We start from the raw sequence: 12,162 nt of genomic DNA, 5'->3' as shown, positions 1-12,162 counted from the left end.
TAATCTTTGAATCTTTTCAAACATCATAAATTTGATGCTAGACCTTTCAGGTGATAGGCTGTTACTGCTTGATGATGGTCACAGTAGCAGGGTGACCTTTGAGTTGGATAGTTTCATCCTTTTAAAAATCTCTCCTGTACTGTGAGTCAATCTATGTGACGCGACCATTCTTAAACTGGATCCATAGGCTGCAGCCTTCCTATTTACCAGCTACATTACTCAAAAATCTCTGCTGCACCTGGTACCTCTAACACCTTTACCAAGAAACCAGTGACAGTTAATTTGCCTTTCCAACCTCTAGGCTGAACTCACTGAATAAAATGTTGGTTGAAAAAGTCTGAACTGCTCTAGAAATTTGTTCCTGGGAAAAGCTTAAAATTAAAGTATTGCCATCTATTTTATACAAGCATGGATGGAGGAGGGAGGACAGCCTGGGTGAAGGATGAGGAATAAGAAAGTAGCTTTTGCTTCTTCCACCCCCATTATCACTAGATGATGTGGTCGTGAATCTGTAGCCTTCTGATTTAGATCAGGGTTGCATTTACTCTCGGTTTTGAGCCTGAAGTGATTCAGGTCATGAATGGTCTATTTTACACATTGCTGCTGTGGCAGTTACAAATGTACAGCGAGGCGGATGAGCAATGGGGAGATGGTGAAAGGGCATTCAGAGTGAACGCTCTACGGATCTGCAGCATGGCTCCCTCCCAAATGACCCGAGTAACCTTCAGGATACGCTGCAGGACTCATCTGTTTTCTCTGGATGAATGAACGTCATTTCAATGGAAGAGCTACTGGGGAATGGGAACCTACTGGGATTGGAAAGGCTTTTTTAAAATAATTGATTTTTCAGGATCTCCTTTGTTCCGAGTCTTAGATTCTGCTTCTGTCTTTCAGATAAAAATTAAATACAAAATAATATATAATACTGCTGTGAAAAACTGGAAAACACATGCATTAAGTTATTTAACACTGCTGGTAGGCTTTTCTACTAAGAGTTTTAGGACTGCAAAAATAACCATCACTTGTTTCTACAATGTAAGCAGTTTGTCAAGTCATACACTCAAGACCTAAATTATCAGTCAGTGACAGAACTGTGAATAGAAGTCAGTATTCCTCACTGCTGTCTATCTCATATAATTCATATCAGTTCTAAAGCCACTGTTTACCATATTTTCTCTTTTAAAAAACACAAAAAGTAGAAGGGGTAGCTTGGGGGGGAAAAAAAGATGTGTGACGGAGACAAACATCTTACTTTGCCTGTTTATTGTTTTTCTGTATCCCTCCTGCTCATCCCAGTCTTGTATGCTGCTTCTAGCCGTTTTACCACTTCGATCATCCATGTGAATAATAAGCAAATCATAATCATCATCTCAGGTGATTTTTGCCAAGTTTAAGAGGAAAAGAATCTCTTGGGCAAAAATTGCATCAAGTAAAAGAAATACAGGCAGTTTTCCTTGCATGTTTATTATTAGAGGAAGGGGGAAGGGAAGATGGGAGGAGAAGGAGGTTATTTGGGGCTTGGAGGGCTTTATAACTTTATGTCTTTGTCTTGGGGCTCCTCCCAAGAAATGCATCTTTGTGAATTGGACCCTGTAAAAGTAGTTTTTATCCATCTGAAATAGGTTCACTGTATATTGGTATACCTTGAGCAATAGTGCAGAAAATATAAGCCAGGGCTTCTGTTTTGTTTTGCCAGGAGAGCACTTAAATCTTTCAGGAAAGGCTGCATTTCAGTACTGCAGCAAACGAACAGACTCCAGCCTATCTCCAGTCACAGCCATGCACCCCACGAGCTCCAGAAAGAACTTACAGATGAACTAAACAGAAAAAGTTCATCATTTCTTGGTTCAGCAGTTCTCTCATGCCAGAAGCAACCAACAGACACCTCATAGTCTCAAAATATACTGCAGTCATTTTTTTAATTGAGTTCTATAAAAAGAGCTAAGCGCTAATCAACATCGTATGTTATTCAATTAGCTGGTAATCCATATCTATTTTGCAAGCCCATGCTAATATAATGGAGCACTTTGGGTGGTTTGGAACTATTTAAAGGCCAAGCAATTAATTTGCAAACATCAGCTTCTAAAATCTGAGAAGTACTACTGTGCTGACTTAAATCTCTACAGTCAGAGCCAAGCCATGAAATTCCCTCACTGGATTTTTATTCAGCCCTTATACAGAGATAGTCCTTGTGAAGACAATGATTTCTACCCAAGACAGGGAGACATGAAGATAGAGGTTCAGCCATGTATCTGCAAGTCTGGCACTGAGGAGACTCAGTCCCCTCACTCGCATCGCCTCATCTCTCTCTCCTGCAGGGATATCGGGTACGTACTCCACATAGGAAGCACTAGTTAAAATGGCAAAACGTGTATTCAGCAAAGCTGTGAAGGCTCCAGCTAACGAGAAAATTTGTTGTTGCTATGCATCCTGGAGTGTATTATTCTTTCCACATTCTTGATATCCATGTCTGGGAACACTCACAGCCTCAAAACTCCTGTCAGCAGCTGGCTCAAAAAGAAAGAACAAAAGGGTCCCTATCAGTTCGCAATTCTGCCTCCCTCTACTGGGCAAAACTTTAGTTTTAGCATTATTTCTGAGAGCATAGGCAGTCAGTACAGAATTTAGAGTTCAGAAAAAAAGAAGATTTTTCAAACTATTAACTGTGAGCAACATGTAAATTAGACCATTTTAGCAGGATCCAGAGACAGGTATGAGGAAAAAAGAATGTGCAGAGGGAAAAGACTATACAAAATTTGAGCAGGACAAAAGGCTGGCTAGGTATTGGAGCTACTTTTGATTTCAAAAATCAAACTACCTCTTTCAGTCTCTCTGGATCAACTTCCTGATGTGGAATCACACTAGAATCTACAGTGCCATCCAGATGCCCTGTAAGTGCTATATCCTACCTTAGAGATTCTTAGTTTGTGTAGTACCGAAACATTCACTCAAACATTTATACCTCAAAAGAAAGCAAGAGCATGCACAGCTGTTTAGGCGTAACAAGCAACTCATTCTTCCCTATGTGTAAATTCTCTTCTTAACACTGCATCACAGCCGCTAACTACCCTCGATAGGTAACATGTACCTGTAAGTTTCAGTGCATGTTTGGTTTTGATAGGTTCTCTCTTTAGGAACACAAGTCACTTTTTTTTCCTTCTTCTTTTTGTGGTTATTTCAGCAATATCTTGATAAAAAGAATATATTAAAGAAAAAAAAGGCAATTCAGACATGAATTGCTCTGTGGGCATTTTGTTTAAGAAAAAAAAATGCGGAATGAAGAATGACACCTTTGAACATCCCCTATCTTTCTTATGTATAGAAAATGCAGCCAGACACTGAATGAAATAAAATGAACTGCTAATAAATAAATAAATGCAGATATGATAGGGAACAGGAAATTAAAGGTTGCCAGGAAAACATTATTAAAATTCAGAATTTGCTTCTTTTTTTTTTCTTTTTTTCCTTTTTAATTGAGGAGGAGGAAGATCAGAAGTTTATTTTTCATTTGTTTTTACATAAGCAATTTCAGAAATTATTATTTTCTTTTAGTTTACAAAATAATTTCTCAAAATTCCCAGAGTTCTATGTTTTGAATTCTCAAATGCTTTCATGACCTATGAAATTTGAACCTTTAACAAATATAAAAACAACCAAAAGGTAGAAGAATATCTCCCTTCCTTTTTTGTCAAACTTTTGATTTATGGAGCTGTTGTGTGTTTTGTTTTGTTTTTTTAAGTTTTTAAACAAAAGAACCATAGAAAAGCAAAAGAACAACTTTTCTCCTTTAGTCAGTTATCCTTTGGAAGAGATTTCCAGATCAAACTGAACACTGTATGTCTTGTCTTTCTGTAAATGCACTTTTATATATATCAGTGTTAATAAAGCCTGTGGAATTAGGGCTTCTATTTGAATATCATCATTTATACTTTCACACAAGTAATTGTTTTTAAGATTATCTGCAAGTTATAAAATATCCAGGTAGATCTGGCAGCATTTATAAGTGTAGGGCTTTTTTTTTTTTTTTTTTTTAATGCTTCATTTCACCCACTGGGCCATTTAATGTTGAATTTAATGGAGAGCAGATTATTTTCCAAGCAATGCAAACACATCAAGGAGAAAGCCTGTTGTGTTTGGAAAGGTTAGCAGATGCTTTTGCAACTGCACCTGAAATGTGATGTCATTTATCATCTTCTTATGCGTTTGGAGTACGGGCACTTCAACACAGAGAACGTATTTAGCTCAGTGTTCATGGAAACAGAAACACAATTCTCGCTAGTTCACGGCATGTGTTTTGGAGGGTAGAATTTGTGCAGTTTTAGTTGAGAAGTATAAGCATATTATATATAACTTAAAAGGTATATTCTCCTTTTTGTAGTGTCTTGACAGCCAATGTCATCTTTACTTCATTCTTGGCTGATAAGTTCTTCCATGTCAACTACACATTTACCTCAACCTTTTCATCAATATTAGCGATTTAGAGATAAATGCCTAACAAACTAGACTATTCTAGACATGTACCAGGAATAAACCTGCAGACAAACTGGGGGAAGATGGACGTTTTTATACTTCCCCATGATGACACAGCATGCCCTACAGAAGCAGCTAAAGTCTTTTCTTACAGCAACACTAGGCCAGTGTAGGGCTTCATGTGTGCAGCTGGCAAATTATTTAACACGATACCTATCAGTCTGTGTCACATTTCTAATAACCTCTTAACCACAGTACCCAGATGTAGTGCATTTATAGAAATGCTTATGCATCAAAAGCAAAATGTGAAAAGAGGAATCTAACTACAGAAAAGAGAATGTGAATGATTTATTTTTGATTTGGAATAAATTCAGGTGATTATTAGTGAATGCAAATGTATTTTCAAGGTATGATTGATATAATCCCATAGGTTGTTCTAAGTTTAGCAGTGTTCCTCCAGGAAAACATATCATGATCTACTGGGCAATGAGACAATGTGGTAACTTCTTCCTTGAATTACTGTGAGTGTAATATACTCTACATTGAATCACATGTAGAAAATGAGGGGAGGGAACTTTGGGGAGGATTTGTTTGTATTTTTTCAACTTACACACATGAAAATAGCTTTTATGGGAAATGGGGGGGGGGTGAAATTATTTCTGTAACTTTTTGGTTGATCCCAAATCTCTGAAATACGTCATCTGTTTGCAATTTACACATATACAACTCAACAGTAAAATGATGGATACATGGAAAAATACAGACAAATTAGAAAGTTCAAGCCAGCATCTTCCTCCAATGCATGGACTATTGTTTCTCTTGTTTCACTTTGCTTATAAACATCAGCCCCTGTTTGAAATTGTCAGTTTTACAAGATAATGGGCAATATCTTCCAACATCTTGAAAATTGCTGGAGAGCCCCAAGAGCTTACCAAACACAGTAATCAAAGACAGCGCTAGCATATTATTTCTAAAATAGAAAATAGAAAGCAGGTATCAAAAAAGACGAAATGTTTTTTCAGTTTGGAGAGTTCTTTTTTAATCTTTTCTGTGTAGAGCTGTCATGGACCTCTGCCCTCCACTATAACTTGCTGCTTTTTTGTTTCTTTTTTGCTTTTTTCTCCTAGGCTTTCTATTTTGTCAGCATGGGTTGCTAACAATTAAAAGATGTCAGTGCTTACCTCTAATACAACTGCACACAACTGCAAGTCATTTTTTATCCTAAAAAAACCCCATGCTTTTGAAAAAGACCCATGGGAAGTATGGGCCTAACCTTGCACACATACATCCATTGAAAGTAGGAGAGCTGATGCTTTCCAGCCTTCCCTGGGAGATCTTCGCAGTAGTACTTTTCCCACAGCAATATACAGCGAATGCTCACAGCACAGACCCAGAACGGTCACTCTCGGGAAGCCTAGCCACTACACTGCAGCTACTGCTGCTCAGTCTGTAAACTACTTCCAGCTCCTCCGGCTCTGCCAACTCTCTTGAACTGCCTGGGTAAGGTGAAACTGTTGAAAACCTCTGAGAAGTCATGCATGGCAGAACTTAAAGCTCTGTAAGACCTATGAAAAACTTTCTCAATTCCTTCAATCATGCTGCTTCAGATGAAGAAGCCTATAAACTCTATTAGACATTAGGAGAAGTTTATAAAATCCCTGGGACTTGATAGAGGATTTCGTTTTTCAAAATAACTGGTCATCTTTTTTTTTCTTTGGATTGATGTTCACTTAAGACTATTGAATAAAATACATAAGAAATTCCCAGAAGAAGCTGATTCTGAAACATAGTATTATGAAAAAACTTTACAAGACTGTATAAAATATTAAAACTGTTTCAATATTTTAAAGCTCTTTATCTCAGAATTACCTTGCCTGATTAACCTCATCATCTAAAAATTTGCATCTTACCAGATACGCACAGGATGTCAATCTGAATGAAGCTTTTAGGAAAAGTTAGAGATTTATTAAATAAAAGGAAAGAAGAGAGAAGTTGTGACCCCTAGCTACTAACAAAACTCCACAATATGGTGCACTTTTCACCAAAAAACAGCCATCTAGCTGTATCCACTTTCCTGGGATGGCAAGGTAAACTATACTGCTACATAGGTGTAAGTCAGGACAAATTCCACTGTAGCCAGTGGCATTACATCAGCTTAAAAACAGTGCAAGAAAAGCAGAATCTGATCTCCCATTTTATTTCTACCTAGAAGTTCATACAGTTATTTCAGCATCTCAGCAGTCACCATAATTTCTGCTGTTCTTGCTATGCATTTTAGAAACTGTCACTTTTTAAATTTATTAGGTCTTTTACAGCTTGGGTTAAAGAACACTTAAAGCACTTTCAGTGCTTGATATACCTCTACTCTAGAAGAATAGAAATGAGTCTCCTTTATTAAGTTAGGCCCAGACTACTAGACTATTCACACTAGCAATCTCAGAGAATTTTAATGGGATTACTTCCATGAGTGAGAACTTCTTATATGACAAAACCTTTGCAGGACTGGGTTCTAACCAGAAAAGGAAAACATTTAATGATAAAAAGATGTGAATATTACAATAGCTAAGACTTCAGTGCTAACTGTATGATTCACAAAAATGTAATACATTTACCATTTATTTTAATGAATATTTGACCAATCAGCTATTTTTAGTTTTCTGAGAGGATCTGCAAGGTAACTAAAATCCAAACTATGCCAAATTACTACTCATATTGTAAACCTTGACACTGTCAGGTTTGTTTCTTCCCTAAGAAAATGCTTTCTTTAATATAAGGAAAATCCTTAAAACTATATGCAACAGAGATAAAAACACATCTCTCAATAAACATTCATTTACTTTTGTCTCATATTAATGCTAGTTCTTTTGAAATCTTTGTTACACTTCCATTTTGTTTGTAACAGAGGCATATGAAGAGTAAACACTGCATGCAAGCAAAGCCATCAAAAACACAGCTTAAAACTAAACAACTGAACAGGTGACCTTCCCCTAAGCCACTGAACATAAGAGACTACTCCATCCTACCTCTCATTTCCCTAGTTTGGACAAAATCATTATTCTTCTACCTATAATCATTTAAATCAGACCCAATAATGTCATTTGCAATCAACATTTACTACCAGGAAGCAAACGTGAATGGCTTACCTTGTGGTACAGCAATGCTATCCACTTCAGCAAGCCTTGCTCCTACAGTACACATCTGGAACCAACACACACTCACTGTCATCAACTGCTTTTCACAAATCACTTGATTATTGATCACTACACTTATTGCTCTTCATTGACTGAATCTCATTTCACATTTACTGCTCTGCTGCTGCTTCAGCAAATTGTGAAATTTCTATTGCAATGAGAATTCACATACAAAGTGAGGCAGTGATTCTTTACTCTGGATGCTTTTTACTCTATCAAGAGTTTTTGCAGTGATCTGAATTTGTTTAAGAAAAAAAAAATCATTTGATCATTACAGTTTCAAACTCTTTACCAAGAAGTAGGCAGCAGAGGGGAAAAGATAGTTTTCCCCTTGCAGGGCATGTGCTTTATATTTTTAGTATTTTAAAGTAGACATGTATATGTTCCCATGCTGAAGAATTCAATGATCTAAAATATATAAATAATTGTCTTCAGTTATAATATGTCCTTGAGAAGGCAACCGTTTTGTTTGAGAATGGATACTAACCACTCAGGAGAACATTCTTTGTAATATAGTCCACAGCTTATAGTCTGTTCTTTCTGTCCTGACAACTAAATTCAACCCTTGTGTGGGATAGATAACTTCAAGAATGACAGGGTAGTTTCACTTACTGCATGTGCATATATATTTATATTTGAGGCATTTTGAAGGTTTTTGATAGGTCAACTGAGGCAGATAGATTTGCATCAAAACCACGGGATATTTCCTGTCTAAAAAACTCATCCATAATCAACTTTTCTCCTCACACAAGCAAAGTGGCAATGGTGTTTCATCTCTTCTTGCCCAAACTTAGTTTTTAACGAGAAAGAAGAATGAAAGCCTCTGTGCCCTCTTACCCAGCCAACACTAAGTCACATGTTTCAAATTCAGTTCTGTACAAGAATGTATTTGTATTACAGCTAATTAACACAGGCAAGAAATAAGCAGCAATATCACAATTGCCTACTAACAGTTTAAGTTAAACATGGATATGGATTTAAGGTAGGAGACATGAAGCAGCTGCCACTCTTCATGCTGTCACCTTTTCAGCTCCCCCTCCAATCAGCAAAAGGGATATCAAAAGGGGGGTAGATTTTCTCTAAGAACAAACCTACCAGAAGCATGACTGCTGGACTGGCAAAGTATGATGCAAAGGAGAACAACCAACTGTTTAGATGTGAATAGCAAAGGTAGCATATGCAACTGTATTGCACAGCAGCACAATATCAAGCCACACCTGTGAACATGAACGTTTTTTTTTCTTCCTGAGACAGCATTTTGTCAAAGGGACTAGTAACGACAAGTGATGACCCAAGATTCTTGTCTCTTGCCTGCAGCCTTTTCCTCACTGCAAAGACATAAAAATAGTGACCTTGATGAAAAGAATGATCAAATATGACATATCCCTGCATAAAACAATATAATGAAAAAAAGCCATTCTTTCACCAAGCTATTCTCTCTCATACCAGCTTTGCAGAGTTGTTCCCTGGGGTCTTAACTTCGTGGCTCCACAGATTTGCAAGAGCAAGGAAAGAAGCAGAGGACCCCGGTGGCAGCCACTCGATAATGTTATCTGCCTCAATAACTAGTGACATTTCTGAGCATGTATATAAGGTCTTTCTGTTTTCACTACACAGAACAAGAATTCACTCTGCTGATCGTTCATCAATGAAGGCAAAGAAGGGGGTGGAGGGAGAAAAATATAATCTGTTTTTACCTAGGTAGGTAGAGATAGGTATAGGTAGGCAGAGGTAGGTATAGGTAGATACATATGTGTCTATACGCACACTACAGAAAATGAGTTTTGCCATTGTAGATGCTAGCTTGATAAGGTGTGTGGAAGATTATGTCTCCCTTTTAATTACAATAATTTTGTAAATTGTGGGACACCCATGTCTTAGGGCTATACTTCAGAATTGTCATGCCAATGAACAAATGGAAAGCAAAGCAACATACGGCTAACCTTTAGGAAACACAAGTCAAAACTCTTTTTTTGACAGTCTCATAGGCCTTCTCTCTATAGTTGACTGCAATTTCTTCTTTAAGAGCAACTCCACATTAAACTTGCTAGAATGTGTATTCCATATGTTTAACAAACACAGAGCCCTTGGCTATGCAATACATCAAAACTCAGTGTTTCTCATTCTTGTTTCACATTCTCATTTTTCCCTCACTCTACTTTTATGTTAATTTCCACTAAACTGATTTGTTTGTCCCAGTTTTATGTTGCCAATCACTCATATAAGCTTCTCTAAAAACACTCTAACAATAGCTTTATTCCTGGGACATCTGAAAAGATCTTTCCAAGCTTTTTCCCAATTCCTTTTTATCAAAAGGCTGAATCCAGAGCTGACTATTTACATCAGGCTGCAGAACGATCTGCCACATCCCCATTACACTCTCAAATACTCCAACAGTCAAAGCTGCTTCCATACTATGCGATACAATCTCCTTTCTCAGAGGAAAGCAAATTCTTCATTACACACACAAGTATTTTCGTTAAAGAGGAACAGTCATATTTAGAAATATTCATGACTTTTTAAATCTTGTATCAGCGTGAAAGGCACAGGTTAGAAACAGAAAAAAAGCACAAAATCTGGAATTGCATTATCATGAAGGCTGAAGATCTTTACTGCCTCACAAAATGCTTAATTTGCTCCAAGTACATTGAAGGAAATGTGCAAGTCGAAAAAAGAAAACAGGTTGGAGAAAGTACAACAGAAAAAAAAACCTTTCTGTATTCACAAATACAGAAGGATCTTCAGATTAAATGTGTTCTTAGAATATAAGACTGAGATGCAGAAAATATTTGTCAAGTGTTATAATATTTAGCACTAGAGATCTCATGGAGTTAGCAAGGACAGATGCATGCATTATATTTTCTTCATTACTTGTAGTACCTCGAGGAAAACACCTTAGAGTGCAACACACAGTGCTGCCAGCGATGACCTTATTGAAACTCTTTCACCTTATCTGCAGTTCTTGTACAATTTCTGTCTCCATCAGGAGGAAAACACTTCAGTCAATCATTCAGTTGTCAAGTGCAGCCGGGGAGACATGAATACATGCTTTTCAGGCTCCTAACTTAGTGCAGTTTCCAATACTAATGGACAATTTCTGTCCTTTCTTTTCAACCCTCCCTGTTCTTCCCTTCCTACCCAACTTTATTTTTCAAAGAAAGATTACTGTGCTTTTAAAAAAAAGACAAAAAACTTCTCATTTGAATGACAGACTATTTTTTGTTAGCATTATACTATGCATTACAGAAATGGATGTTCAGCAGTACATTACATAGTCTCCTGTTCCCTTTCTGTTTCCTATTTAAAGGAAAAAAATGTTAGAAGACTCTTCAATTGTATCCTACTTGGGCATTCAGTTAAAAAAAATAAATATTGCAAATATGCCAGATAAATGGCAGGCTACTCCATGATCATTGCAGTCTGGTGTTTGCTATCCAACAAGAACTACAAATCCTAGGAACATCCAAAACCCGAAATGTATATGCTTAGATATAGATAGATAAATAGATGTTTGAAATCTGAATATCACATTTTTAAAACAGAAAGTAAGTCATAGTAAGAGAAACTTCTGTCTGAAAAGACTACCTACTCCTCAATTCCACTGATCTTCCCCAACAAACTGTGAATAATTGCTTTGACTGGTATTATTCAGTGTAGTGTCTGTATTATAGTTTTTGATAGTTTTAAGGATAATTGCAAATTTTGGGTTTTTTTGCATATAATTTTTTTTTCTTAGAACTGATTGTTTTAGTCTAATTTATATGGGTATTTCTCCAATTTCTTAAAAAGCAATCACTAGATTATCATTAAAACCCCTATTTAATCATAAAGTTTACTAGGTCATTACATAAAAAGAAGCATGCAACTGCATCAAAGTATTTATATGGATTAAAAATATCATATTACATTATATTTGGCCATTATGGGGGATAAAACTTTGAGTCATTATGAACGTGTAGATATCGAATGAAGACACTTATCCAAATGTATTCACCAGACAGCAGCACAGTGTGTCTCCTAAATCTGCTAAAGAGATTTGGAATCCATTTACTGCTTCTGTAATGTGTGCTAAGCACATTCTTCTGCATTGCTGAAGAATACTCTGTTCTTTAATTTAATCAATTAATTAGCTAGTATTTGTTGAGTGCTTTGACCATGTAACATTCTCCAGAACAGCTATTACCAAAACTATGTGGAATACACTTTTGTGGAATAGGAGTAGAAGCTTTTTTTGAGACATTTAAAAACACTACCAAACAACTGAGAAACTAGTGATAGGTGAATAACAGAGAGAAAGTATAGGTGCTTGAGAGGAAATATTTTTCCATTACAATTATGGAACAAAATTATTCTTCCCTCCTCATTTTTTTTCTTCCACATTATTTCCATGTTTTTCATTATATTGGTTATATTCAGCAAAATATTGTATCAACTGTATGGAATTCACTTCTTAATTCTGGCAATGTGCCTCTGAATCCAACTGAGGGACAACAGCACCCTT

At 36.6% G+C, this 12,162-nt stretch overlaps 1 protein-coding gene across 2 annotated transcripts in view; it reads right to left on the bottom strand.

Moving 5' to 3' along the window:
- Window positions 1-12,162, bottom strand: part of ZNF385D (zinc finger protein 385D) — a 430,528-nt gene that overhangs the window by 348,712 nt on the left and 69,654 nt on the right. Inside the window, exon 1 of one of the 2 annotated variants that reach the window (XM_026103716.2) lies at window positions 8,879-8,933. The exons of the other annotated variant lie outside the window; for it this stretch is intronic. Within the exon in view, the coding sequence (XP_025959501.2) occupies window positions 8,879-8,918 (40 nt within the window). The 5' untranslated portion in view covers window positions 8,919-8,933. Of the gene's footprint in view, window positions 1-8,878; window positions 8,934-12,162 lie in introns of those variants that run through there. 2 annotated transcript variants of the gene reach the window in all.

Source organism: Dromaius novaehollandiae, chromosome 2 (genome assembly GCF_036370855.1).
Source record: "Dromaius novaehollandiae isolate bDroNov1 chromosome 2, bDroNov1.hap1, whole genome shotgun sequence".
In the NCBI taxonomy this organism is placed as follows: domain Eukaryota; kingdom Metazoa; phylum Chordata; class Aves; order Casuariiformes; family Dromaiidae; genus Dromaius; species Dromaius novaehollandiae.
Note: the sequence above shows the minus strand (reverse complement) of the source record. Positions and strands in the feature narration are given on the sequence as shown.